General features: G+C 51.7%; 11 protein-coding genes across 11 annotated transcripts; 5 read left to right on the forward strand and 6 right to left on the reverse strand.

The window, feature by feature from the left end:
* Positions 1 to 1192: 1192 nt before the first annotated feature.
* Positions 1193 to 6786, reverse strand: N7533_002956 (putative eukaryotic translation initiation factor subunit eIF-4F; the record flags this gene model as incomplete). The annotated part of the gene is given in 8 exon segments (XM_057099606.1): positions 1193 to 1340; positions 1404 to 1774; positions 1840 to 1923; positions 1983 to 2743; positions 2760 to 3436; positions 3468 to 5218; positions 5389 to 6031; positions 6743 to 6786. The coding sequence occupies 8 exon segments, from the start codon at positions 6784 to 6786 to the stop codon at positions 1193 to 1195; spliced, it is 4479 nt and encodes a 1492-aa protein (XP_056964742.1).
* An 804-nt stretch (positions 6787 to 7590) lies between these two features.
* N7533_002957 (HVA22/TB2/DP1 family protein) lies at positions 7591 to 8705 on the reverse strand (the record flags this gene model as incomplete). Its single annotated transcript, XM_057099607.1, has 3 exons — positions 7591 to 8359; positions 8444 to 8593; positions 8677 to 8705. 3 exons carry the CDS (start codon positions 8703 to 8705, stop codon positions 7591 to 7593), a joined length of 948 nt encoding a protein of 315 aa, XP_056964743.1.
* Positions 8706 to 9449: 744 nt separating this feature from the next.
* Positions 9450 to 10437, forward strand: N7533_002958 (NRDE family protein; the record flags this gene model as incomplete). The annotated part of the gene is made up of 3 exons (XM_057099608.1): positions 9450 to 9515; positions 9570 to 9753; positions 9788 to 10437. The coding sequence occupies 3 exons, from the start codon at positions 9450 to 9452 to the stop codon at positions 10435 to 10437; spliced, it is 900 nt and encodes a 299-aa protein (XP_056964744.1).
* Positions 10438 to 11694: 1257 nt separating this feature from the next.
* egl3 (putative extracellular endoglucanase/cellulase) lies at positions 11695 to 13398 on the forward strand (the record flags this gene model as incomplete). Its single annotated transcript, XM_057099609.1, has 5 exons — positions 11695 to 11815; positions 11871 to 12082; positions 12149 to 12213; positions 12276 to 12373; positions 12428 to 13398. 5 exons carry the CDS (start codon positions 11695 to 11697, stop codon positions 13396 to 13398), a joined length of 1467 nt encoding a protein of 488 aa, XP_056964745.1.
* A 704-nt stretch (positions 13399 to 14102) lies between these two features.
* N7533_002960 (uncharacterized protein) lies at positions 14103 to 14687 on the reverse strand (the record flags this gene model as incomplete). The annotated part of the gene is made up of 2 exons (XM_057099610.1): positions 14103 to 14621; positions 14685 to 14687. 2 exons carry the CDS (start codon positions 14685 to 14687, stop codon positions 14103 to 14105), a joined length of 522 nt encoding a protein of 173 aa, XP_056964746.1.
* Positions 14688 to 15528: 841 nt separating this feature from the next.
* On the reverse strand, positions 15529 to 17214 carry N7533_002961 (cytochrome P450; the record flags this gene model as incomplete). The annotated part of the gene is made up of 2 exons (XM_057099611.1): positions 15529 to 16695; positions 16810 to 17214. The coding sequence occupies 2 exons, from the start codon at positions 17212 to 17214 to the stop codon at positions 15529 to 15531; spliced, it is 1572 nt and encodes a 523-aa protein (XP_056964747.1).
* Positions 17215 to 18087: 873 nt separating this feature from the next.
* On the forward strand, positions 18088 to 19721 carry N7533_002962 (bZIP transcription factor; the record flags this gene model as incomplete). The annotated part of the gene is made up of 3 exons (XM_057099612.1): positions 18088 to 18357; positions 18416 to 19550; positions 19618 to 19721. The coding sequence occupies 3 exons, from the start codon at positions 18088 to 18090 to the stop codon at positions 19719 to 19721; spliced, it is 1509 nt and encodes a 502-aa protein (XP_056964748.1).
* A 304-nt stretch (positions 19722 to 20025) lies between these two features.
* On the reverse strand, positions 20026 to 20413 carry N7533_002963 (uncharacterized protein; the record flags this gene model as incomplete). The annotated part of the gene is made up of 3 exons (XM_057099613.1): positions 20026 to 20071; positions 20135 to 20199; positions 20267 to 20413. The coding sequence occupies 3 exons, from the start codon at positions 20411 to 20413 to the stop codon at positions 20026 to 20028; spliced, it is 258 nt and encodes an 85-aa protein (XP_056964749.1).
* An 822-nt stretch (positions 20414 to 21235) lies between these two features.
* N7533_002964 (alpha-hydroxy acid oxidase) lies at positions 21236 to 22833 on the reverse strand (the record flags this gene model as incomplete). The annotated part of the gene is made up of 8 exons (XM_057099614.1): positions 21236 to 21311; positions 21374 to 21450; positions 21536 to 21927; positions 21979 to 22131; positions 22187 to 22421; positions 22497 to 22599; positions 22656 to 22689; positions 22740 to 22833. The coding sequence occupies 8 exons, from the start codon at positions 22831 to 22833 to the stop codon at positions 21236 to 21238; spliced, it is 1164 nt and encodes a 387-aa protein (XP_056964750.1).
* Positions 22834 to 23206: 373 nt separating this feature from the next.
* N7533_002965 (uncharacterized protein) lies at positions 23207 to 24442 on the forward strand (the record flags this gene model as incomplete). The annotated part of the gene is made up of 5 exons (XM_057099615.1): positions 23207 to 23223; positions 23281 to 23486; positions 23539 to 23616; positions 23676 to 24130; positions 24185 to 24442. The coding sequence occupies 5 exons, from the start codon at positions 23207 to 23209 to the stop codon at positions 24440 to 24442; spliced, it is 1014 nt and encodes a 337-aa protein (XP_056964751.1).
* A 289-nt stretch (positions 24443 to 24731) lies between these two features.
* On the forward strand, positions 24732 to 27056 carry N7533_002966 (Zn(II)2Cys6 transcription factor; the record flags this gene model as incomplete). Its single annotated transcript, XM_057099616.1, has 3 exons — positions 24732 to 24960; positions 25016 to 25950; positions 26007 to 27056. The coding sequence occupies 3 exons, from the start codon at positions 24732 to 24734 to the stop codon at positions 27054 to 27056; spliced, it is 2214 nt and encodes a 737-aa protein (XP_056964752.1).
* Positions 27057 to 27134: the final 78 nt, after the last annotated feature.

Raw genomic sequence — 27134 nt, forward strand, 5'->3', positions numbered from 1 at the left:
ATATTCAAAGGTGTTCTTCTCTAAAAGCAGCGGTTAGCTTATCCACATTATACTGGGATACATCGAGCTTTCGAGAGGATTGTGAAGAATGGAGACCGTTTCCCTAAAATGAATGCCCTGCATTATGATATCAATGTCAAAAGAAGTAGACAATCTCACGATGCAAAGTGATCATCCAGTTAGAGTCAGTAAACTCTCACTGACTCTATGTAGGGTGTAGAACTACCTATCAACTCCCAAGCCTAGTCTCGAAATAGTAGTGAAAGACTACGAATATAACGAATATAGAGCAAAGAAAATGCAATCTGCCTGTGGGGTTATGATTTAAACGGGAATTATCATTGCGGACTATTTTAGGCCTATCCTCTTGCCACGTACCCTAACAGCAAGAGGATTGTACTATAACTTGAACCAACCAAGCTTTCGCTCGCTCCTCCCTACCACATCCATCGATGGATCGTAGGATCAACCAACCAAGCCCATTTTCAATCTCAACCGACCAAAACTCAGCGACGTAGCCAAGAAAAGGGATTATCATGATCGTAGTAATAAAAGGCTAGAATCAGAAGAAAGAAGGAGAAATGGAAAAGGAACGAGAAGAGAAGGAAGACGAAGTAAGGTAGAAGAGAGAAAAAGATGTGAAGATTGTACACTATGAAGGTTTCGAGATGAACATTCAAGTCCTTCCGAGATCCGGTCGAATCCAGACTTCGAAAGATAGTTGATCCCTCCCCTTTCCCCTTCACTTCGCGCCCCGTTCCTACCCTCCCGTACCAGACCATAGGGAGATTGATTGGAGATGGAGAGCAAGATGGATTTGAGGGAGAAAGAGAGACCCGAATGAACCCTCCGATAAAAGATCTCGAAGAGATAAGAGAGAAAAAGAGGCGAACACGCAAAAAAAGCCATCGTCCCGGGGGAAATGACCGACCATGTCGGAAAATGCAAAGGGGGGAGAGGGAGCGCGTCGAGACTTTGTAGAGTGTGTGGTTCGATAAAGTCTCGGCACGGGTCTCAAGAGCATCGGCGCGCAGAGATGGAGCAAGGGAAATGAACATACAATGGAGAAGAAGAATTGGGAGGGAAAAGGAAAATGGAAAGGAAGAGAGGAAGAAACAGAAAAGGGAAATCTTTTGGGGAAACCGAGGAAAGAGAAAAAGAGGAAAAGCGTTGATCATTACTCCTAACGAATCTATGCTGCGTTCTCGCCGTCCTTGGACGGTGTTTTAGATGGCCGGCGCTCGGCGGTGGCGGGCTGGGTCTTGGTGAGCATGGGGGAGGTAGGGTTGGAGGGAGGTGATGTGGCCATGTTGTCCTTGTCTTCCAGGGCGGCGAGGGCACTGTGAAGGGTAAGTTAGTTTGGGAGGTTGACAAAGTGAGGTTTGATGACTGGCTGAAGATACCTGAAAGCGTTCATGGATGAAGAGGCGTCCTCCTTCTTTCCAGCTTGGCTGGCGCTGCGGCTCGAAGCAGCACTGTCATCGCTGGCGCGGACCAGGTTGCCACCAGGGCCCAGGTTCTTGCGGCCGCTGTTGCTACGGGATCCAAGTAGGCTGGAGGGACCGAAAGACATAGGCTGGTTGGGGTTGCGAGTAGCGCGCAGACGGCGAAGATCGTCACTACCGACCTTGCTGGAAGCATAGTCTGGAGGCGGGGCTTGTTGACCGTAGCGGACATCTCCACGGCCCATGGCCATCCGTCCACCACCACCACCGCCGCGGTTAGACTGCTGGCGCTGACGCTCCATCTCCTGCTCTTGTGCAGCACGGGCAGCCTATCAAAAGGGTCAGAATTGAAATGTTCAATAGCAATAGTAGGGGTTTTTTTAGTAGAACATACCTCCTCGCGAATCTGTTGGATAGTCTTAGGACCCTTGTCGGAGTCCTTGGACTGCCAACGCTTGGAACGCAGATCAATGATATCCTGGGAAACAGTAAGTTAATACATCATCATCGGTTAGAAAAGTGAGGGAAGAAACATACCAAAAGCATGAACCTAAGACGGCTAGGCAGACCGACAGTCTCCATCATCATAGTGATGCGAGCGAAGTAGGCATCCATCATGGCGTGACCCTTCTCAGAGGCATCCAGGCTGGAACCGATGGTGCGCAGAAGGCTGGTCAGAGACTCAACCTCGGCCTCATCGGGAATGCCATCGTAGTCAACCAGCTTCTTCACACACTCGTGCATGATACGCTCTGTCAACATACCAAGCTTGTAAAGCTCACCAATGAACTTGACGAGACCAAGACCACGACGCTTGGCGGCAGCAGCAATATAGTACTCATCGGACAGCATTGCAACCTCCTCGCTGGTACCCTTGGGCTTCTCGGGCAGGTTGACCTTCCAGCCACGCTCGAACTCCTCTTGACAACGGTTGAGCAAGTACTTGCGGAACAAGTTACCACCAGCAACAACGTTGCCGTTCTTGTCACGGATGTTCTCATCCTTGATTTCCAGACTCATGCTCTCGAGCATAGCCTTGCAGAACTTAGCATACATGGGAGCCCAGTGAGCCTCGTCAGTAGCCTTCTCGAAGGTGAGTTGGATGACTTGGCGGAGAGTGCGGCCGTCGGACTCATCCTTGGACTGAGAGACAATGACCAAAATTTGTTCAGCGATACGGTCAAACTTCTCGGGAGTCATCTTGTTGAGAGCAGCCTTAACCTTACGCTGCACAACATCGGGAGCCATGTGGCCCTCGCTGCCAGCAGGAGTAGGGGCCGGAAGGAGCCTGACCGACGCTACGAGGCTTCCAACCAGTGGCAGTAGTCTGGATAGCCTTGAGATCCATACCGGCAGTCAAAGGCATAGATTTGTTCTGCTCCTCCTCCTTCTTTCCGGGGTGCTTCTTGCTGGCATTGCGACCACCCTTGCTGGAAGCGACACGGGGAGAAGGCATGCCAGAAGAGTTGTTGCGGCTCATGCCAGGAGCGCCGATACCTCCGGTACGGGGGAAAGCGAAGGGGCCGTTGCGGCCGCCCATAGGGGTGTTGACGGGGGGCATGCTGTTACGGCTACCGGGGGCATTGAACTGGCCCATGCCAGGATTTGTGAATACACCCATTGCACCGCCACGCGAGCTACCACGTGGACCCAGGCCGCCAGGACCAGGGCGGGCAGACTGAGGACGAGAGGAGTCGGAGGGGTCTCCAAGAGTTTCCCGAACAGTGTTATCCCAGTCAATGGACGGCTTGTCCTTGTATGCGGCCTGGAATTGCAGCAGGAAGTCACGGTCATAGTGGAACTGGCGACCAACTGGGGAGTTGGCGTTCAGGGCGAGGTTAGGCGCAGTGACGGACTCGGGATAGGTGATCTTGCTGAGGTCCTTCAAGAACTGGGCGTTCTGTAGGGACTTCATAGCAGCGCTTGGTTGAGCAGGCTCGGTGGCCTTGGGAGTATCGAGCTTCAGCGCAGCGGGCTTCTTAGCGGTAGCGCTGGCAGGCTTTCCGGGGGGGTCCCATGGACATATCCGACGAAACAGGTGTGGCGGCGCCGCTGTCGCCGGGGGTTGATGCCTCAGTGGCAGCGAAGCCACCCTTCTTGAGAGACGCGAAAAGGTCCTCGCGCTCCTTGCGGCTGGAATCATCGTCAGTGGTGACAGTTTCGCCCTTGGCACGAGCGGCTTCCTTAGCGAGCTCGCGCTCCTCAGCCTCGCGCTCAGCCTGCTTCATATTCTTCTCGTAGTTTTCCAGGTCCTCGCGCTCCTTGCGCTCGGCAGCCTCCTTCTTCTCCTGCTTTTTGCGGTTGTAGTCCTCCTCAGCAGCACGTTCCTTGGCCTCAATCTCGGCCATCTCACGCTCGATGGCATCGAAATCGATCTCATCGTCATCGGCAGGGGCGGCAGGGGCGGCAGGGGCAGCGGGAGCGGGAGCGGGAGCAGGGGCGTCAGCCTTCTTGGGCTCTTCGGCCGGGGCAGACTTGTCGTTCAAAGTCAGCTTCTCCAGAGCAGCGGAGGGATCAGCGCTCTCCTCCTTGGGCTTCGCGGGCTCAGCCTCCTTGGTATCCTTGCGAGCGGCTTCCTCGGCCGCACGCTTCTGTGCGGCCTCATCTTCTTGAATCTTCTGACGGACAGCATCCTTCAACTCCTGCTTCTTCTCCTCATCGGTCTTGGCAGTGCTGGCCTTGCTCTCAGTTCGGCTGTGATCCGACGCGCTGGCGGTGCGTGGGGGAGGGGTCGAGGTGGGAGTGGCAATCTTCACGGGGGAAGGAGTAGCACGGGCAGGGGAAGCGGGGTTCTTGTCGAATGTCTTGACCGCACCGCTGCCAGGATCCTTGATAACAATCGCGCTCTTCTTGGAGGGAAGAACAAAGTGTGACTTCGCAGGGGCGGGGCTGTTAGAGGATCTGCTGGCAGTGTGAGCGTGACCGGGGCCAGCCTGAGCTGGCTGGCCAAGGCTCGAGCCTGGACGGTCAGTAGAGACTTGAGAAGGAGTGCGGGAAAAGAGAGCAGCCTGCGGCGGCTGAACGGGATATTGGCCTGGCATGAAACCAGCCTGGGGGTTGAAGGGCATGCCGGGACGGGGTTGGGGCGAGGGAGGCATGTATTGCTGTTGCATGCCATATCCGGGGTTGTAGTAGCCGTAGTTGGGATCGTAGGGAGGGTAGGGAGCCTGATGTGATTTGACCAATGTTAGAATATGTTCCCAATTGCCGGCTTCAGGCCGGAGATCTGGAGGAGTAAAATTGGCCGAGAAGACACGGGGATGTCCTCGTTTTTGGTTACTGCCACGCCGGGCGGGTTTATGGGTGTTGGAACGAGAGGAATTGTGGGATCTCACTGTTTGGGGACCCATGTGCTGGCCATAGGCGCCATACGGCTGGGGAGGCATCTGACCGGCCATGGGCACTGGGTTCATCTGGGGAGTGGTTGGGTGCGCATTGGCGAGGGCCGGGCTGCGGTTCGCTTGGTGAGGCGAGTTCGGGAAAGGGGCCAACGGACGTGCCTGGTTAGGACCACCGTGGAACTGAGGGCCCATGTTGGGACCACCGCGAGGCTGGTTGGGAGTCTGGCGGAAGTTGGGTCCAGGAGAGTATGGCATCTGGCCTTGATAGCCTGACTGGGAGTATCCGCGACCGCGTCCACCTTGGTGAGGGTATCCACCACGTCCGGGGCCGCTGCCCATGTGGTTGCTCATATCGCTGTGGGTAGACTGGGAGGATTCGCGTCGGAGGTGCTGAGGACCCGGGCCGAGGGGTGCCTGTAAGGATGGGCGCATCTATGTGAGCAACAAGTTAAAATGTGGGGACTCGGAGAGAGTGAGAGAGTTTTTTTTTTTTTTCTTTCTCTGAGCGGTCGCGTCCCGCGTTCTCCATGCGTCATTGCGCACAGCCACATCTCAACGAACAATACGTGTAGAAAAATAATCAAAGGAACGATGTAACGTACGTTGTTATCACCAGACTCGCCGAAGCTGCCGAAGTTGGGAACGTTTCCTTGTCCCTGGTAGGTGGATGGGGGACGGCCACCACTGGAGGCGGGCTGGGGAATGGGCGAAGGAGAAGTCTGAGGCGAGGTCACACGCGGGTTTGCCGAAGGAGCACCCAGACCAGACTGCGACTGGTTGTTGGCGAGAACGGCGGGGTTTCCCATGTTAGGCGAGCTTTGAGGGTTGGCGAAGCCAAACTGAAGGCTCTGTGGGCGACTGGCCGAGCCACCGTTGGGCATATAGCCGGAAGTACCAGCGGATGTGATGGTTACGGAGGGCTTGCGAGAGTGATCACCCTGGGAAGCAGTTGTCGCAGCCGCGGGAGCAGTTGGGGCGCCATTGACAATGGTCACACCCGAGGCGGGCTGCTGGGGTTGTTGGGTTTGCATGGGGTTGCCGTTCACAGGAGATGCTGAAGTCGACTTCCCATGTTGCGCCGAGCCACCCACGGTGACGGGAGCGGCGGTAGAGTCCGTCGCGGACTTTTTCGTGGCGTTGGCGTAGGACCTGGCCGGTGCCGAAGCAGTGGCAGCCAGGGGGGGTGTTGGAAGAGGTCGGGTTAGAAGCAGAGGTAGCGGTGCTTTGTCCTTGTTGAACGCCCGACTGAGGAGGGTTCGAGGTCATTAGACAGGTGGTATCCACGTCTGATGCGTAGAGGGGGGGAGGGAGGTGGGTGAAGAAAAAGTGAAAGTGAGGTCAAGTTACGGAAGAGGCTCTCTTTCGTCAAGGCCACATCCAAACCTAAGAAATCTGCACACACAGACCGATTAGGTTAGAACACGATATGTGGAGGGGGGGGTTTCTTTTTGTTTTAGAAAAAAGATTGAACAAATCAAAATGAGAAAATAAAAAAATAAAAAAATCAGAGTGAAATGAGCCAGACAAAGAACGCAGCAAGTGACAGCGTTTAAACACCCCGTTTGGTTGAAACAAAAGTGTGTGGGTTTGGAGGGCAAAAAAATCCGGGAAAAAAAAGTTCTGGTGGGAATTTTTTGGGGGGCGCTATGTGGCAGTGGATGCAACAGCAACAACTTGAAGGTAGATAAGGAAAGGGGGAAACCCATCAACTCACTCAAATTCACTAAAGAGGGAGACAAGCTCTGAGGTCCTCGAAGGTTGAGGAAGGGAGATCCAAGGGAGGGGTGGATAGAAGTGTTATTCTTGTTAGGTTAGTGTACTGTTAGTGTTAAGTGCCATACTGCCGTACTGTATACACATAATAAGTATTGAAGTATTAAGTATTAAGTATTCAACTCACTCTAATGACGACTTGGCTGGATTAAGTCTAGTACCTCTCCCTCCGCAACTACTTACGGCAACCCTCTTTTCGAAATGTCATAGCCCTTTGACTCATCCATGACTGCTGACTCGATAGTGACTCGATTCATTTCATTCATTGATACACCCGTCACTTCATTGTTCCAAGTGGAGCCTCCCCATTTCCTCTCCCACAGCCCACACTTTGCCACAGCCCAGATCTAGCCCTTTCACACACCATGTACAGTAGGTATTCTATGCTACTACTAGTAGATTCAAGTTCCTTATAATACCTAGGTAATATATATCGGTATATTACTATATGACTATATTACTACCAAGTAAATCCATTTATCTCCTATAGCCACCATAAGTCCCCCCCCTGTGATACCGCGATCTCACAGGGATACACACATGCATTCCTAGGATCGACTGCCCGGCTTCCGCGCGCCTTACCTTGCATCGGCACCATCTTTCCATATGCACGCCTGATTCTTCCGACCGGATTGATTCGGACTGCTTCTCCACCCTCGGCTGTCACTTCTGCTCTACTCTAGTCGAATGGAGGATAAAAATCCCGCTGAGCTGATCCAAAAGCGAGCAGCCCATACTGAGGTGGAAGATGGAGACTCGACACCTGGGTGCTAGGCACTGGGCACTGGGCTCATAGTATAGCCCGTTTTATTTACGAGTAGTTTCCTGTAGTTAGTACCCAACTAGTAGGGTAGCTAGGTAAGTATTGTGGCCTCATAGATACTAATATTCTCGTTGACTGAGCAACTCGAAGCATGATGATCCAATAACCCATTTCATTCTGAACACTTAAAAAACAGACGAGCAAGGTTTCTATTTATTTTGTCTTCTGCCGAGCAATACTTTCTTGCATCCATGGGTTCTCTCAAATCCTAATACCGATCATAACCAGTGCTCCGCCCCGCGTTCGACGACCCCGAGGAATCATGGTCATTTCCAAGCCAACCGCCCCATCGTTCGCTGGTTCGTCGTGTCGCACGACTCCCCAGATCTTCGTCATCCACCACATCAAATGAGTTATCGCTGGGGTCCTTCCTTAGCGGTCCTCCGTACGCCAAATCATCCGTCTCGCGATCCCCTCGCCCCATCGTCTGCTCCTCCTGCATCAACGTCGACCGCAGATGATCCAGGACCTCGCGCTGCGCCGAAATATATTCAGCCTTTTGCGTGATAGACATACTTTGGAGTTGCCGCTGTAGAAGCGTTCCACTGGCCGATAGCTCCTCTGCTCGTGCTTCACGGGACTTGCCCGTCGAGGCAATCGAGCCCAAGGTCGAGCTGAGGACCGAATACCAATCGTTCGAGGCGGCAGGGGTGGACGCAGCGGCGGCGGCGGGGATATTGAATCGTGACAATAAGGATTGCGCATATGATGCAGGTCCCGACGGGGGTGGAGGTGGTTGACGCTGGGGAGGGAGACCCATCACTTTCTCCCGAATCAGGTCGATGGCCATGTAGAAGTATTGCAGGCCCAGTACCTTGGCGCGCTCATGGGCGTGACCGATCATGTCCTCAATTTCCCGTTCGTGATGTGTCAGGAACGGGTCCACGTAATCTTGGTAGAGGAGACGTGCACCCTGGGTTTGTGGGAGGACAAGATAGCACATGAAGAAGAGGCGGATCCAGCTATAGAAGGGGAACCTGTGTGTGTGAAGAAAGACATTTTATCAGCTTGGCGAACTCTTGGTGGAAGAATAACTTCAACTTGAACTTGAAAGACCATACCAGCCAATGATGAATACAGTCCATGATTCAGCCAGCAGAATGACAGAAAGAACCACCCAATACATCAGCCATGGTGCCAGCTGGGAGGGATCGGCAGAGCGGAGAGCCTTGTAGGATGCGAAGATAGGGAAGAGGATAGTGATGACCGAGCTGCAAGGAGGGGGGGTATTAAGTGTTAGCAGAGAAGGCACAATTTCAATATATCGAGGTGGGAATCAGGAGTAACTACTTACGACATCAAGTCCGCAATGATTCCGAACATGATGGGTATTGTGGGAGAGGTGTCTTATTTGTCAAGATTGTTCCAGAGGGGTCGGTGAAGCGGTGGAGGATCAAAAGACAAAGCTTCCCCTCCACGCCTTTTTTAAGCCGGTGGGTTGAAGGGAGCAGTTCGGATAGAAAATTTCCGAACCGATGAGGCCGAGAGAAAAGGAAAACTCTGAGCAAAAGGAAGCGGAAGGGCTAAAAAAAAGATGAAGAGAGTGGAGAGAGAAGAAGGAGCAAGGCCCACACCGCAGGCTTCCATCTCAGCTGAGCTCTCTACATTCTAGTACTAGTAGTAATACTCCCCGCACGGGATCAACGGCTCTTCTTGACGTCACGTTTGTGGGAGAACAACAATCCTTTAGTTTAGTCTAGAAACAAGGTGGGATGCTACCCTTTTTTGCCTCATGTTGATCTTGCATTATCGCGCTCGTTTTACCTCCAATCGACCTGGAGACCCAGACCTTACGATCTACCAACTGGTGGACCAGGAAGCTCCAAAATCGGCCCAATCGGCCCAATCACCCCATCCCCAAGCTTCCTTCTTGTATGACCCCCCCGGGCTCTTTCTTTCCTCCAAGTCTCCCTCCCCCTGGTCTTATTGATCTATTTTGTCTCCAATCTACAACAACCCCTAGTCCTGCGAGACTCATCTGGCGTGCTCGCAAATTGCATCCCCCCCCCCCCGCATTCCATCCTCATTTCCCCGCAGCCACGAACCTGTGGCGCCTCGGGATTGACAATGTGCATCGCCTTGGTCTCAACCCTCCACCCGGCCTATTCTCTCATCGTCATTGACAATCGAGATGTATGGCTTCTATGTTGAGTTGGAAGATCCGAACTGACCGCTAACAACATCTAGGAATTCCTCCATCGTCCGACTTCGTCTCCCGACTGGTGGCCGGAGCCATCCTCGTTCGTCCTCGGCTCACGCGACCTAGCACGGGCGACCCACGGAACTTGGATGGGGGTCACCAAGCAAGGGAAAGTAGCAGTTCTCACCAACTACCGCGAAGACACAGCGATCGAGGCGATCGGGCAATACAGTCGGGGAAGAATCGTCAACAGCTGGCTGACCAGTCCCCCCCCATGAGCATCAGACCACCCACGACTTTGTACAATCTATGGTGGCCAGCCCAGAGGCCAAAAAGGTTGGCGGGTTTAGTCTGATCTGTGGTCACATCAACGAACCTCTGGCGATTGTCTCTAACCGGTCTTCCAATATGGACCACATCACCTGGGTCGCTAGTGAGAGGAATCAAACCCGAGGTCTCAGTAATACTAGCGTGGATGACCGATCATGGCCAAAGATTATCAACGGCGAGAAACTCATGGAAGAAGCCATTGAAGGCCATGTACAGGCCGAAGAAGACGAGGAAGCCCTGTTGGAGCGCCTTCTCGCAGTCCTGAGTACCGATACATTGCCCCGGCCTGCTGGCGTGAAGGATACACTCGACGATTACGTCAATCTCCTCAGAGAGAGTATCTTCGTCCCGATACTTGGGTCTGACAAAGTCCCAGCCCAGACTGCAGAACAAGACGCTACCGCCCGCAAACTCCTTGATCAAAATTATTCTTCGGGTCCATATGGAACGCAGAAACAAACGATCCTCTTGGCGCGACCCGATGGCCGTGTGAGGTACTTTGAGCGGACTCTCTACGATGACAAGGTGAATGCCGTGCCTATCGGACAGGGCGACCGGTCCTTCGAGTTCCACGCGGAGCCATAGCAATTAGCCGGCCACGACAGTGATGTGCGTGGCTACCGTGACTCTAGACTTTGATGTGCTATGAAGTGATGAATTTGAATGAGAGAACCAACAGGTATGAAACGCGAGAAAGAGGGGATGTGGTTCGCCTATTGTATACAGGGCCGGTACTGTACTTAGTATTAATCCTACAGCCTAAATTCATTAAAGTGTATAATTGTGGCGCTTGCAACAATTTACCTATGGTTAATATTAATTTGCCATTACAATCATGCCATGGATTACTCTGAACGTGTCGGTATTGTGTCACATTACAGGCTACTAATCTAAAACTGCATATCGAATTTGCAAGTGATTTTTCTTCTAGCACCTCTAAAAACCCGAGAATGCACCAATCTCATCGGTAGTACTGATTTTATCAGTGCTTGTTGGTAAAGGAAACTCCGAAACAAGTTGGGCGACGAGTGTTAGCGGATTCGCCGGCTGTCATGCTAAGCGCTCCGCACTGTTTCATCTTAAGGATCGCTCATCTACCCGGAGCTTCAACTTTTCGGCCTCAACCCCAACAGGGAATGGCCGAGTCCACAACTCACCGGAACAATTTCCTTCAGTTATCCCACCTACAAAGTGGCTTTCTAGAATACGCTCGAAATGACCCTGAGCCCCTATGGGTCTCACTTTAAGTACCCACTTTACACCAACCTCATCACGGACCGGGTACCTTATGAGCCCTAGTCATTGAGCCAATTCCTTTGATCACAGAGATACTAATGAAACTAGATTGCGCTAGATTCGGATACTGGCTGTTCCAGACCGTTCGTGCCATAGCTAGTGGCTCCCAAGCAATTAGGCTCCCTGTTTGACCCCTGACCCTGCATCGACTATCGAACCCCATCGCACGGAGAAACTATGGCAATACCATGTTCCAGATTGGCCGTATCCACAGAAATCATTTTCACAATGACCCAGGGACATGTATAGTGGCCCTGCTTGGTGGGGTCTTGAACGGTGAACCCACTCCAAGTATCAGATGCTTGTTAAACACCGCTAAGCCAAATGGAAAACGCTGTTGGACGCCCCCTCCTAGCGAGGACAGGGTATATAAAGTCAGAGAATGGCAGCAGTTTCGATCTTTCCTTGGCAGTCGTTTTATCGCATACATTCATTCTTTTCCTTCGCTATCAAGAACTGGTTTCTTGACTTCCTTCTTTTAGATTCCATTCTTTCAATCCTTTTTCTCGACAAGTTCGACATACATTCTCTTATCTATCAACCAAGATGAAGTTCTCCAGCGTTGTTTTCGCTGCCAGTGCTGCCACCATGGCCTACGCTTACCCTAGTGGCCGTGATGTTATCCCCAACAAGCGTGATGTGTCCAAGCGCGCCAACGGCTTTACCTGTATGTTCTCTTTCAACTATGATGCCTGATATACAGATATGCTAACTCTACTCAGGGGTCGGTGTCAGCGAGTCTGGTGCTGAGTTTGGCGAAGGCAACCTTCCCGGTACCCTCGGAACCGACTACACCTGGCCTGTGACTTCCAAGATCCAGGTTCTTCGTGATGCTGGCATGAACATCTTCCGTGTTCCCTTCCTCATGGAGCGCCTGGTTCCTTCCAGCATTACCGGAAGCCTCGACGCAACCTACCTGAAGGACTTGAAGGCTGTAAGTGAATGGCTCATGGAGTGAAAGAGATTCCGATTGTGGATGCTAACACGATCTTCCTCCTAGACCGTCGAGTTCATCACCGACAGCGGTGCTTATGCCGTCCTTGACCCCCACAACTACGGAAGATAGTATGTTTCTCTCCGCCCTTCACTTGGAATAACAAAGAAGAACAGTGCTCATGATTTTCCAGCTCTGGAAGTGTCATTTCCTCCACTGCCAACTTCAAGGCCTGGTGGAAGACCGTGGCTACCGAGTTTGCCTCCAACGAGAAGGTTATCTTCGACACCAGTATGTTGAACACAATTTGAATACAGAAGCTCCATATATTGATCATGACTTTAGACAACGAGTACCACGATATGGACCAGACTCTGGTTCTCAACCTGAACCAGGCTGCCATCGACGGTATTCGTGCTGCCGGTGCCACGACCCAATACATTTTCGTTGAGGGCAATGCCTGGACCGGTGCTTGGTCCTGGACTGATAACAACGACAACATGAAGGGCTTGACTGACACTCAGGACAAGATTGTCTACGAGATGCACCAGTACCTCGACTCCGACAGCTCCGGTACCTCGGAGACCTGTGTCAGCTCTACCATTGGCAAGGAGCGCCTCACCGCGGCCACCGAGTGGCTAAAGACCAACAACAAGAAGGGTTTCATTGGCGAGTTCGCCGGTGGTGTTAACTCTGACTGTGAGACTGCCGTCAAGGGCATGCTCTCTTACATGTCTGATAACAGCGATGTCTGGATGGGCGCTGAATGGTGGTCTGCTGGCCCCTGGTGGGGTAGCTACATGTACAGCCTGGAGCCTACTTCTGGCCCTGCTTACTCGACCTACCTGCCCATCCTGAAGGAGTACTTCGTGAGTAGCTCTGGCTCCTCAGCCTCAACCTCCACCACCACTGCTGCTGCCACCACCGCCGTGGCCAGCACTAGCACAACCACTTCTTCATCCACCACCACTTCTGCCGCAGAGGCTATCAGCACCCCCAACACACAGGCCCAAGTTTCTAGCCCAGCAACTGAATCTTCCAGCTCTCTTGATAGCTCCGCTAAGTCGGATGCCACCACCGCCGCCGCAGCCCCCTCCTCGTCCTCTACCTCCGTCGCATCCACCGCCGGCCCGACTACCCTTGTCAGCGTGCCTTCCACTACCCAATCTGCTAGCACTAGCACTAAAACCGCCGCTACCGTTGGTACCGTTGCTCACTGGTACCAGTGCGGCGGAGCCAACTGGACCGGTGCTACTACTTGCGCCAGTGGCCTCACTTGTGTCAAGCAAAACGAGTACTACCACCAGTGCCTGTAGAGCATGGATTAGTATGATTCGGGATCGATTGTAGGATATAGAACAGAAGGTGGTTTCGTTGGGTCTGGTATTACTTTCTTTTCAATTCCGAGGATTATTTTGCCTCGCCTGTATATTTTTCACTTCTGCTGCTGAGAGGGTTTACTGGTATCTTCTAGTAGATTACTGCTCGGTGCGCTTCAAATCAACCATTTTGCACCCATTATTTTTGGCCCGTAACAACGCTAATACTAGTACTTCGAGATGCTCCACTCCCTTTCCGAAGATTGATTCCCATCAGTACCTATGTAGTTGTATACAAGGCCAGTTAGTTTATTTCTTATCCTACTCTGCCTCTAGACTGCAAATCAGACACTGACCAGGAGTAATGCCCCTGTCAGCCTCTATAAACACCAAGGAGATTCCCACTGACGGGCTAATCTGTTTCCGCCGGTAAGCTTCTCATCGATATCTGGGACATAGAACCCTATGTGAGAATCTACGAAATTATATCACATGTGGAGGACAATAAGATGATATTCCTCCCGATCCGTGATTAAATAATATGTAGTCGAGTCATCCGAGTCCGATGGTCGACGTCCATAACACCTGACGCCGCCATAAAAGTGGCGTCCTCGCCATGAACATGTCAGAGACAAAAAAAAAAAGAAGTCAAAAGCAAGAACAGAACCTTCTCTTGATCCTTATTCTTCCCTCGCCTCGAACTAGTTCTTCTTCATCGTCGCCAGTTTCTCTGCATTTTTCTTGTTCTCCTCAGAAATCAGGGTTTGTAAATGGCTTGTTATCTCCGCGATCCGCTCGTCGCCCAGGCTTACTATGCTGGGATCTGAGTCCGCCATATGCTTCAGCATTGCAGCTGTAGCCATGGATCTCCGGAGATAGAGTGGCCAGTGCTGTGCCTCCGGTGGCAGGTTGTCCATTGCTAGATCGTATTCGCAGATCTGATCCTGGATCCACGGTCCGTCTGCCGATTGGGGTTCATGGGTAGCCACGTATTCCCCGATAGCTGAAACCTTAAGCCGTAAGCCGTCGACTTCGCCGTCGTCGATTTGGACGGGGTCGATTTGGAGGGCGCGGCATGGGACATCGGGGCCGGGTTGGCGGTGGGCGTCGTGAGGGAGGTTGCTAGTGCCCTGTTGAGGGTTATTCCAGGGAGCATTGCCAGCAGCAGCATCCGGGGCAGCATTGTCGGCTGTGGCGGTGTTGAACGTGTTCTTGGAGCTCTGAGTCTAGTTTAGTCGCCGGGACGCCTTTTCTGGTACGTGCTAACGATTTCAAGGTCTCACCATTGGAGTTCGTTTCTCTTTCGAAGTGCGTTGCTGTTCTTGTAGAGTACGTTCAGACTCTGGGAAGACGGAAACCACACCAGTCGAGGAAGTTGATCTTCCAGGAATCGATGTTTGAATCGAAAATGAGTGGTGCTGAAAATTTCCTGGTGACTTGGTTATCACAGTTGAGGCCTCGGATCGGTTTTGAGCAAGCGTGAGGGAGCACGTAGAGGAGAGAAGGAAATCACTAGTAGGCTGGACTTATATCCTACTAGTGGAGGGCAACTGAGAGGCGACCATGAAATAGTTACGAAATTAGAATGGATGAAGGTGAATGATGGTGGTGATGAGACTGCGTAAATTCATCCAGCCTCCACTACTATACATAGGCTCCTAGTGAATATCCACTGTTGGCTGGATCTTAAGGTATGACAGCCAACCTGGCGAGATGAGTAGTCGATGAATGGCTTGGCACAGACGCCATGGGCTAGTAGACGAATACCCTTCATTGAATGAGCTGTGTGTATTTCAAGTAAGTGCTTGAGGAATCAAAGTGAATATCGATAGTAGGAGACATAAGTGTGCGAAAGCAAATTATGGAAGAGTGCACTCTCTTATCTCCACCAATACTGTCAAGAAGAGTAGAAGCTCAAGTCCATTTCCAGAAGAAAAGCGAATAAAGTACATTGATCACAGAAAGAATATCGTAAGTGTCGTTCAATGAGTGGTGTTACCTAGGGCAAAGCACCATGCAAATGCAAAACAAATTAGGCCTCCCCATCTCCCCGATGCAAAAGAAAAGACAACCAACGGTAAAGAATGGAGTCTTTAATTATAAAATTCACTTTCTCCAAGTAAGCTCTCACGCGTCAGCTGCCTCGTGCATGCGAACAGTGACCAGGTCGGCCGGAGCGGCAGTCAGAGTCATAGACCAACGGGGCTTCTGATCAGGGTTGATATCCTCAATCTGGTCAAAGCGCTGGAGTAGCCGGGCAATGACATAGCCGGCTTCGGTAAGCGCGAACTGCTGACCAATGCAGATACGAGGACCACCGTTGAAGGGGATATACTCCCATCCAGCCTTGCGGTTGGACCAGCGCTCTGGCTTGAACTCCTCGGCATCCTCGCCCCAGAGGTCCTTGCGGCGATGCATAACGTGGACGCTGTAGACAACGGCATTGCCCTTCTTTAGGTAGACGGGGGACTCGCCGTCCGGACCACCGCCTCGGGGCAGAGTCGTATCACGAGTAGCCTGGCGGCGGTTGAATGGGACAACCGGGTACAGACGCAGAGACTCGTTCATCACGTACTGCAGGTACTGGCAGTTCTTGAGCGCGGTGAAAGTAAGATTCTGGGGGTTGGAGTAGGTGCCGAAAGTTTCGATGATGGTCTCGCGCAGCTTGCGGAAGATCTCCGGGTTGCGAGCGAGCATGAGGAAGGTCCAGCTGAGTAGCGAAGCGGTGGTGTCTCGGCCGGCCAGCAGGATGTTTAGGAGCTGCGAGCGCAGTTCGATTGGGTCTTGAGTTACCTCGACCAAAGCGTTCAGGAAGACGTAGTGGCCGGACTTTTCGGCATCAGCCGGAGCGGTTTTCTCATTTTTGGCGGCCTTCAGGGCTCGGTCGACGACCTGGTCCACGAATGCGTGGACCTGCTGGTCAGAGTGGCGGGTTTCCTTGTTGTTGACGATGAAAGCGAGCCTCTCGAATCGAGATCGTTGGGCGCAGACCCACTGGGAGTTGTCGAAGTAGCCAGCGAATGAGTCTTCGATTCGCTGCAGTCCTTGAATGGCACCGAGCTGACTTTCCACGCTCTCACCGAAGAGGAATTCCGTTGCGCTGTCGATGGTCAATCGGAAGAAAATGGATTGGATATCAGTTGCCGCAGTCCATCCATTGGCTGCAACAGGGAGAGCCTGCATAGCCTTCTGAACATGGGATTCCTCGAGCTCGAGCTGGCTAACCTGCTCACGAGTGAACTGGGGCCGCAGCAATCCACGGGACCGAGACCATTCTTCTCCGTCAGCAGTAAACTAAATAGGAATATAGAGATTAGTATAAAAACGGATATTCCCCACTTGGGTGGATAGTGTGAGGCTTATGGCTTGCGCCTCCACCATTTAGGCGGCAACCATAGTATGACGTACAATTCCGGTACCCAATAGCGGGTGAACACTGCGACGACGAATTTCACCAAGCTCGAAGTCCTTGAATTGGGTTGCGAGCACTGCCTGGATGTTCTTGGGATCGACGGTGAAGTAAAGATCGCGACCGAGGTTGCGAATAATGAAGGTGGTCACGTTGCGGTTCTCGATGTCACTGATGGTTTGCACACGCTGCTCAGCGAGGGCCGGCAAGGCCTTAGCCTTGTCGGCGGCGAGCGAAGCTTTCAGATTACCGATTCCAAATGGGTCAGAGCATGGGTACATTGGCACATTGGCACAACCAAGCTCTCGAGCTTTGCGCGCATGTTGCCAGGAGTTAACCAGGGAACGGATGATATGTAGGATCACGGCGGCGGCCGTGAAGCCGAGTATAAAGGTTGGTGTCATGATGGCAGTGCGCTGGGAAGAGTGATCATCGACGATCAGGTTGAAGAGGGATCTAAGGGGGATGAGAATATATATCAAGATTTTCTATCATTTCTTTTGTACGGAGAACCAGGGCCTCGGTTGAGAGCATCATAGGGTGGGGGATGCAACACACAGACAGGATGATCCTAAGTTGATGGAACCAATGAGGGCTAGTACGGAGGTCAGTTACAATGGGCCGTCGGACTTCGCACTAATTACAACGTGGACTCCGATCAGATCGGTCGCTCGTGCTCGGTGTGAGAGTCGAGCCCGTGCCGGTTAGCCCGTCGAACCGTCTTTGTTCTTAGAGCCACCCGCAGAAGCTGAACTTGAATTTGCGTGTTTCACTAACCATAACAAAGAAGTGTAGCTTTTCACATTCCAGTTGTTAGAAGGGGCGTGCATATCCCTTAAAAGGAATGTGTAAGGACACAGTCAGATATGGACCATGGTTCCCCTTCTCTGTCTTCTCTTGTTTGGAGAGGTATCTGGGAAAATAAAATTGAAGGTCGGAAATTAAGCGACGACACAGCTGCAGCTAGGCAGCTAGGCCGCCTGGAAGGTCTGCAGAACAAAAGTGGCTCCCTTGGATCGCATTGCATTGCAGGGGGGGTTGTGGTTGGTTTTTGCAGTGGGAAGTGGAGACTGCCGAGGTCGAGTCTCCCCTATTTTTGCGATTATTCAACAAAGAGACAACTCTGCTATAGCGATGTACTCTGTAGAAATGTCATCCGTATCATCATTTCTTCCGGGATATTCAAAATCGAAATATCCGACAGAATCCTTGGACCTCGTAGCACCTGCACCTGCTCATGCCTGAGTGGGATACCGAATCTGCCGAATCTGCCGGAGATGGACATGCTTTCGACCAGATCATACCTTGAATTAGGAGGATTGCAACCCTCTCAACATAGGTTGAATCATCATTCACCGGGAGCCGACACACCAGAAAGTTCCCCTGCGACCGAGAAGTCCGATATCAATCTTTCTCCGCCAGGCAAGTCGGCCCCGCGCTCCGCCAAATTGTCAAAGTCCAACTCGGAGAAGACCGTGACTGTGGGTCATCCACGCAAACGAGGTCGCCCGAGACTTGAGACGACAAAGGATGCAGCTGCCATCGAGGTATCCAATCCAGGTGAACCAGTGAATCGCAAAGATCCCTTCACTAACTCCGCTGCAGGAGCGGCGACTTCAAATCCGTCGGGCGCAACGGACATACAGACAGAAGAAAGAGGCAACCATCCAGGCCCTCAAAACCCGCGTAGAACAGCTCGAACAGACCCTGCAGAATGTATCCGATCTGATGGGCCCAGAGCCCGAGGTCGAGACCTCTAACAGTCTGGTCAGTCATTTGGCGATCGCGCGTACAAGGCAGTTGGTCCTTGCGGAGATTGCAAGAGGACAACATCCATCGGAGGAAGGTGGAAATGGCAACGACTATGACCATCCTCACAATGGACAAAATACCAACACTCCACCCGAGACCTTCGGATATCATGTCTCCCCTCATTCTAATACAGAAGATCACTCAATTACGATCCACCCCCAAGAACAAGCTTACCCCCATCCCCGATCGCCATCCCCTCTTGTCAACCGCCTCTTCCCAACAACCACCATCTACACTTATAGCTACCAGGAATCCACTCTATCCCGCCGTCTCCAACGCTTCTGTCTAGAGCATACATATCGATGGCTCTCAGATGCACGATCAGAGCCCGACCTGATGGCCCGAGTCTTCGGTCTCATCCCATGCATCCATGATATGCCGGGCATCCGTCGTAATTACCGACGCATACTACGAGCTGAGATCGGCGACCCGCTAGAAGTGGCGGACAAGCTACCCTTCTACAAGCTCGGCGGCGCAGGTACCCACTACCCACGCACCGGACCAGACGGACAGCCCATCTACCCGGATCGATTGCGCCGGCCGGGGAAGATCCTGCGGCGGATGACGAGGATCTTGCAGCGGGGCGGAATCCAAGACTGGGACGAAGATTGGAGCGGGAATTTCGAGCCTGCAAATGATGGCGACGGGCGTTTGGCGATGAGTGATGCCGATTATCTGCGCGTGCTCGATCTCGATGGCGAGTGGTTTGATTGTCATGATGTTCAAGGGTACCTGGAGGATCGGGGGCTGACTCTTGATGGATCGTCGACGTTGTCGATGGAGGTTCCGGCGTCGACGGTTGGGTTGCTTTATGGTCTCTCGCCAGATCTTTCTGCATCGCAGTACTACGTTTCGCCGGTCGAGACGGGTGCGACGCAGTATCTAAGCTCGTCTCGTTATGTGCTCGATGTGGAGTCTTTCTTTGACCGTGAGTTTCTTACGTCCTACGGGGTCATCTGTTGAGCCTCAGGATAAGCTAACGCCATCTTCACTAGTACTTCTCGCCAATCTTCGCATTCTGGGACGAGCGCCGGGATTTCGACTGGGTGATGTTGATGCGGCTCTGCGGACGGCCATTCACCGGAGGACGCCGAGCTGATGGAAAGTAAGAAACTATATAATTTCTTTTTTGTTTAATGAGTGCTACGAGAGACGAGGAAATGAGCAGAACCATAGAATCACAGAAAATATGGGAAATCAATTTGTGATTCGCATTATTTGGCATTGGGTATAGTAATCGCATAGACATCTGGTCTTAAAAACTCTTGAAATGACGCGCGGGAAACATGAGCAAGAGTCCGGGGTAATAAGCAAGGCCAAGCCCATTCGGTGGGTTTTATTCATCGTGGATCGTCAAGGGCGTGTGGCTCTTCGATTCCGATCTTATCTCGGTGGGGAATCTCTTAGCAGCAGATCTCGCAGCACTCGAAGCAGGCCAGACCGGCGCAGCTGGAAGAAGTTAGTGTCTTGAAGATCTGTGGGAAAGTCAAGGCCCTTTTTTTGATGACTTACATTCCGCAGCAGAGACCACCGCCACCACCACCGCGCAGCTGCATGGACATACCCTCCTGGTTGGCCTGAAAGAGCAAATATTGATTAGTTAAAGATCGCATGGTGGGTAGTATTTGAAATGTGAAGACATACGGGCTGCTCAGAGACGACCTGCTGGTTGGTAGAGGGGGCAGCAGGGCTGGCGGGCTGTTGCATAGCGACAGTGTTGGAGTTCCAGGTGTTCTCGGGCGCAGAGTCGGACTCGGCCGGGGCAGACTTGAAGAGGTTGAAGTTGAACATTGTAGCGGGTAGATGAAGAAGGGAAGATTTTCTGTGGAGAGAGAGAGAGGATGGAGGAGGAAGAAGTGGTGGACACGGAAAGAGTGTTTGAGATGGTGTTTGAGGTTAATTGAGGAAGGGAATGAAAGAAAGCGTTCTGGAAGGGAGGGGGAAAGCGACAATTTAAATAAGTTTAGCCGGGGATCAGCATGAGAGATAATAAAAAAAAGGTACTTTTAATTAGAACAAACCAAACACTGTACTACTCCGTAATACGGTTCGATGTGGAGGATCGGCTTTTCATTATTTCCCTGGATTCGGGTTAGTGGCCCCAGTGCTTAAAGGGGGGGTCAGGGCCATGTATTCACGGCCTTTTCCCAAGGTTCCATTGAAAAGAACTCCCGCTAGGATAGCCTGCAGATTTTGGTGCTAAGTATAGCGTGGAACTAAGCGGAATGGTGCTGCCTATCCCCATTGCTGCGGCATCTCCGTACGAAACACTACGGAGTACACACACACACAATCACACCGCCACGCTGTGGCTTAGTCGTTACGCGGTCCACCGAATTCCGCGGGACGGAGAAAGAAATAAAAAACGACAGGTGTGGATATCGATTAACATTCAAATGATTTTCTATACTATTGATACCGGACCAGAGAGTGAGAGGACGCGCAAGACAAACCGCATCCCAAAAGGTTCAGCCCTTCAGCCCTAACTGATTTGATCAGCTGAGTGCCAAGACTCTTGGCACCCCACTGGTCACCGGATACTCGGCATAAACATAACTTCTGGTTATGAACAAGAACACACATGTCTTTACCTTTGCCTCTGCCTCTGCCTCTTTATAGCTTGGCAAGAATGCCATCGGGCTGCAGCACCGACAAATAGCTCTTTTGGATCTCGCCGATATTGCGGCACCTGAAGATGTTAGCGACACCGATCTCATATGCCACGAGGGGATAAACACGAGGAGATCTCACCCGGCCAACGCCATGGTAATCTTCAATTCTTGGCGCAGAATCTTGATCCCCAGTTCCACTCCTTCTTGTCCATCATACTACGTATGATCATCAGCAGGGGCCGCATGGAAGAATGCGCACATGAACTTGCGCGGGGAAGGGAGGGGAGGGGGGGAGACCTACAGCCAAACCCCAGATGGGGACTCGTCCCAAGAAACAGAAGCTGGCACCCAGAGCTAGCGCCTTGAAAATGTCCGAGCCTCGACGGATTCCACCATCAACCGCAATTGGCATACCTCCTCGTGCGGCGATAGGGGCGCAGATGCGCAGCGCATCAAGGGTGGACGGAGTACCGTCTAGCTGGCGCCCACCGTGATTGGAAACGATAACTCCATCAACCCCATACTTGAGAGCCAAATCCACGTCCTCGGGAGAACAAACTGCAGGGATCCACACATTAAAAAGGCCCTTCACAAAGGGGGGGGGGTCATGTTTCTTACCTCCTTTCAGCCAAATTGGCAGCGAAGTGTGTTCTCTCAGCCAGGGGATGGTACTCTCCCAGTCCAAACTAGGGTCTAAATAAAAAGTAAGTTCAGGTCACATCCACTTGAAACGGGCGAACTAACCGTAGTCGGTGCGGTCTGAGTGGTCACTTCCACTACTGAGGATATTGGGCCATTGCATGCTCTCCGGCAATGTATAGTCGTTTCTGTACTCATTCAACCGCTTCCCCAGCACAGGCACGTCTACTGACAAAAACAATGCCTTGTATCCCGCCTCTACAAACATCATTAGCATGCAATGAATATCAGTATTATCGAGAATAGCACCTACTCTCCGCTCGCTCCAGTAACTGTATTGTTAGTGATCGGTCCTTCAAAACACACATTTGCATAGCATATGGGTTTCCTAGACCCTGTGCAGCAACGTCTTCCAACGAGTAGTTCGAATAGGAGGATAGCCCCATTGCGATTCCATAGCTGGCGGCTGCGCGGGAGGTTGCTAGCTCGCCCTCTGGGTGTGCAAGCTGGTGGGAGGCACTGGGACTGAAGCCGAAGGGGAGGGAGACCTATCAGATCAATAGGGATGAGCGCAGTTCTTTTAAACGTTCTATTGCTTCCCGTTTCGCTTCAGAAATACCAACCTTAGAGCCAAGGATCTCAGTACTGGTGTCGATTTCCGCGACGTTGACCAGGATTCGGGGTCTAATTCGGTAGCGATCATAGGCGGACTCATTCTCGCGCAAACTAGCGGTTGGGATGGTTAGCAGACTCTCAATTTGATCTTTCTGGATGATTCATACGTGATCAGATCCATAGCTCCCTCATTGTAATAGTCTGCCGACTTTAGTCCTTGTTTTTGCCTTGGCTAACACAGAGTGGCCTACCTCGGACCATAGGGGATAGCCGCTTGCTTCCCAGCTCTTTAAGGTCTGCAATGCAGCATACATCTTTGTGGAGGGTCTCGCCGCGATGCGCCATGATTAATTGAGTTGTGATATGTGTAGAAGTAAAAAAAGGGAGAATTGGAGAAAGTTACGAAGACGATCACAATAAGTAAGTTACTTTTACACCCGCGAAGCTACAAAAGATTGCAAGCACCATCCGAATTCGAACACATGCTCGCATGACCTTCCAAGTGTATACATTTACTAACACACGAAGAGGAACCGGCTTCCTATCGCAGAGTCCCTGCAGGGTAGCCTTCGGAATCACCTTCCTGCAACAGAAGAACCCCCGCAGCGCCGCCGGGACAAAGTATTAAAAGCGATGTTTGAACACGCAAAACACACAATTCTACATAGCTATTTCCTTCCAAACTAGAACAGCTCACAAGCAGTTTCCCTCAATCAATATGGCTCGCATCTTTCTGTGAGTTGTGGCCCGTCCGTTTTGAATTGGTGGCTTGCTTACTCTTTACCCCGGCAGGACTGGCGCCTCCGGCTACATTGGCGGGGATGTTCTCCACCTCCTTAAGACTAGTCACCCAGAATACGAGTGCAGTATCTTACTACGTGATAGTGGCAAGGCAGCTGCTATCTCCAAGGTATTCCCCGATGTTCGTGTCGTGCTGGGTGACCTCGATGCCGCCACTTTGATTGAAGAAGAGGCTGCCAAAGCGGATGTGGTTATCAGTAAGACTATCTTTGTTGACAAAATAGGGACATGAAGCTAATTAGTTTGAAGATGCCGCTAGTAATAAGAACATGACTTGCGTGGAAGCCATTGCCCGTGGTCTCAACAAGCGCAGCGGTGCTAAGCCCGGTAAGTTAAGTGTTAATTCCCTACAATGCAATCCTGAAAGGTTAATAAAGGTGCGACAGGCCACTGGATCCAGGTCTCTGGTGCAAGTGTTATTTCAGTTCCCGATATTCTGGCTGGCACCTTTGGCGAGGGCTCCAGCAAGAATTACGGTGATGTCGAGAATGCCGAAGAAGTCCGCGATATCATCAGCAAGAACGCAGGCATGCGGGTTGTAGACAACCACCTTCTGAACAAGGTGACCGGCCCTCAGACTGCCATCATCTTCCCGCCTATTATCTACGGAGAGGGCCGAGGTGTCACCAAGCAGCGCAGTGTACAGATCCCCGAGCTTTCACGGGTGGCAATCGAGACGCGACAAGTCGTTCAGGTGGGCAAGGGAGAGAGTACCTGGAGCAACATTCACATTGCCGATCTCAGTGATTTGTTTGTCAAGCTGGTTGAGAAGGCCGTCCAAGGCTCGGAAGAGGCGTTGTGGAATCAAAACGGACTTTATTTCGTTGGAAACAGCATGCTGGTAGGTTAGCTCGACCCTTCAACAACTGACCAGAGGGCTAATTTGTGTGTTCAGTCCTTCGGCAAGATCTCACAGCTCGTCGCGGAGGCCGCGCACAGTCTTGGCTTGACTGACACAACGACTGTCAAAAGTCTCAGTGCTGACGAGGCGGATAAGCTATGGGCGCCTGCTAGAATATTCTGGGGTACCAACGCGCGCATGGAAGGCCAACGAGCCTCGCGCCTGTTGGGATGGTCTCCACAAAAACACTCAGTCGAGCAGGAGATTCCGACAACCGTCAAGGTGGAGGCCACTCGACTAGGCAAGTTGTGAGGATAGGGACCAATTAGATCCAATGGAACGAATTAGATAGTAAAATGCTAGGGGTCCATGGGCTGAGGTCATGGTATCCATTTCATCCCATGGTTGTGGAGGGGCAAACAGTGAAGATAGAAAAGAATGATAAGCAAAATGAATTTGGCAAGTCACTCCGACCACGGGTTTGCGGGGCTCCAAGCTTCCATCTCCCCGGATTTTCATTCCTCGCCATGGACTTCATTGATTTGAATTAATACAAGCAATTCCGATTCCTGAATCAATTTGTATCAACAGGCTTAGTACTATGGCGAGCTCAAAGCGAGCGCGCGCCCGCAGATCCCATGTACTGGGTGGCTGCAGTACTTGCAGACGGCGACATGTCAAATGCGATCAGAAACGTCCGGCATGCCGGACTTGCCGAGCTCTTGGGGTTACATGTGAAGGATTTCCCGATCAAGTCCTTTGGATGCGTGATGATGAGCTCGGCGATGTCGATGGGAGCCACCGTGGCACTCGCCGACATCTCTACACAGGTATGGGGCACTTGATACGTTTTTTCTCGCACAACCAAGCTAATCAAACGAATAGAGGAATCTCGGCTGGCTATGAGCACGGCCCTCGGAAGCAATCTGATTTCTGGTTCTATTGATGCATCCTTGGCCGAAGTCGACACAAGATCGCGAGACCCAGATCGGTCACTCAATCATGACATTGTCATCGGTCCCTTTGCAGTCCTTGACTTTACAGGATCGGCCTCAGAACATCCAGCAGAAGAAGATTCTGTGGCAACACAGGAGAATGAACCAGCTTCTATCGATCCATTGCCTGTTGGAGACTCGATAGATCCAATCATTCCTTTGGAAATTCTGGATTCCAGCCCGGTGTCAATAATTGACTCACTATCTCAAATGGACGATTTCCTACATTGGTCCGACCTTCTTAGCTTCAGTCCTGACCAAACAGGATTCGCGACTCATCCAACTCTAACTATGCCTAACGATTTATCATTTGATCTCACGAACGATGCCCTACTTCTTCAGAATTTCGCTCAAGGCCCAGAAGATCCCATGCAAAGGATGACTCCTCGGCAAACTCCAATAGAGATGGCCTCCATGGAAACAGACGTATCGAAGGAGGCTCAATTCCTACTAAAACACTTTCAAGATATTGTTATTCCTCAAATAATGGCTATTCCATTTGGCCAGAAGTCCCCATGGAAAATTTTGAACCTACCAGCGGCGGTCGTGGCATTTGGCGACACAACCTTCCTCGGAACAGAAGGGATAAGCCATGCTAGACTTGCGAATCTTTATGGCCTTCTTGCGTGCTCAGCTATTGATCTGGCCCTAAAGCCACCATCAGACCCGACACAATCTACCGAGCATTGGCTTCGGATTGCAAACCAGACATATCAGAAAGCAAAAGACCATATCCAGACGTCTTTACAGTACGAGACCCAGGGCCCAAAGAAGGCAAAATACAAGGACCAGCTTATGGCTGCCAATATTCTCACACAATATGCAGTAAGTCCCTTCACTTCCCGCTGCGAACTTTCACGAGCCTTCGCTGACGAATTTAGATTCTATCCGGGCAACAACAGCATGCTCGCTGCTTTTTGATCGATGCAGAAAGGCTGCTACGTCTCCGAGGACTGTCAAAGCGGCGAATATCTAAAAAAGCGCGCTTATTACATCATGTCTACACTTGGCTACGAATAGTGGGCGAAAGCACCTTCGTCCTCCACGATTACAGCCTCTCCTTTTCATGCCTCGCGTCACTTGGCACTTCATCACGATCCCATGCTTCTAGCCTGGCGAGCAACAACAATACGATAGTACCAAACGAGCCCAATTCCAAGCTCGATGACTTTCTGCGCCTTGAAAACCAAAATTCAGACAGCGACCTCAACATCGACGAACCCAAGGATCGAGCCTCTGGGTTCCACGACATACATCTTCACGACTCCCGCAGCTTCCCCGAAACCCTATACAAGCAAATCTATGGAATCCCAGAAACATGGCTCAGTCTAGTATCTCAGACCACAAGACTGGCAAATGTTTTGACGACATTTCTAGTCGCCCGAAACTTGGGCAGAAATATCAGCCTCGAGGCCTGGGAATGTATACAACGCCGTGCAACGCGGCTGGAAAATCTCATCTGCTCTTTCAATCTCGGTCTAGCGAGGGGCAGAGTCACTGATCTCCAGGCCGCATCCAAACCACATGCGCACATGTTGGAAGCTCTGAATAGCGCGCTCGTCATCTTCTTCTACCGCAGGATTCGCGAAGCTCACCCGGCTGTCCTACAAGGGCATGTCGATAGCGTAATTTACGCGCTCGGGGAATGCAAAGCCTCGCTGTTAGAAGACGGCCCGACGGGGCCTGGGACAGCTTGGCCTGCTTTTATTGCTGGATGTGAAGCTCTCACTACGCCACGGCGTAACGCGATTATGCAATGGCTCGATGATGCGAGCTCGACGTGTGGGTATGCATCATTTGCTACAGCCCGCGACATAATGGTCAAATCATGGCAGAGACAAGATGAGCACTTGGCAGCGAACCGAGGTGATTCGATGCCATGTTGGATTGATATTGTGAAAGAGGAGCAAATTTGGCCCCTCTTCTGTTGAAGCCCTTTCTACATTTGTCTTCATACCACCATTTGTTTATTTATTTAATGACTGTGACTACTAGCGATTACTCTGCAT

This window comes from Penicillium manginii (genome assembly GCF_028828005.1).
Source record: "Penicillium manginii strain IBT 31320 chromosome Unknown utg000002l:1.0-5564898.0:1.0-5567710.0, whole genome shotgun sequence".
Lineage (NCBI taxonomy): Eukaryota > Fungi > Ascomycota > Eurotiomycetes > Eurotiales > Aspergillaceae > Penicillium > Penicillium manginii.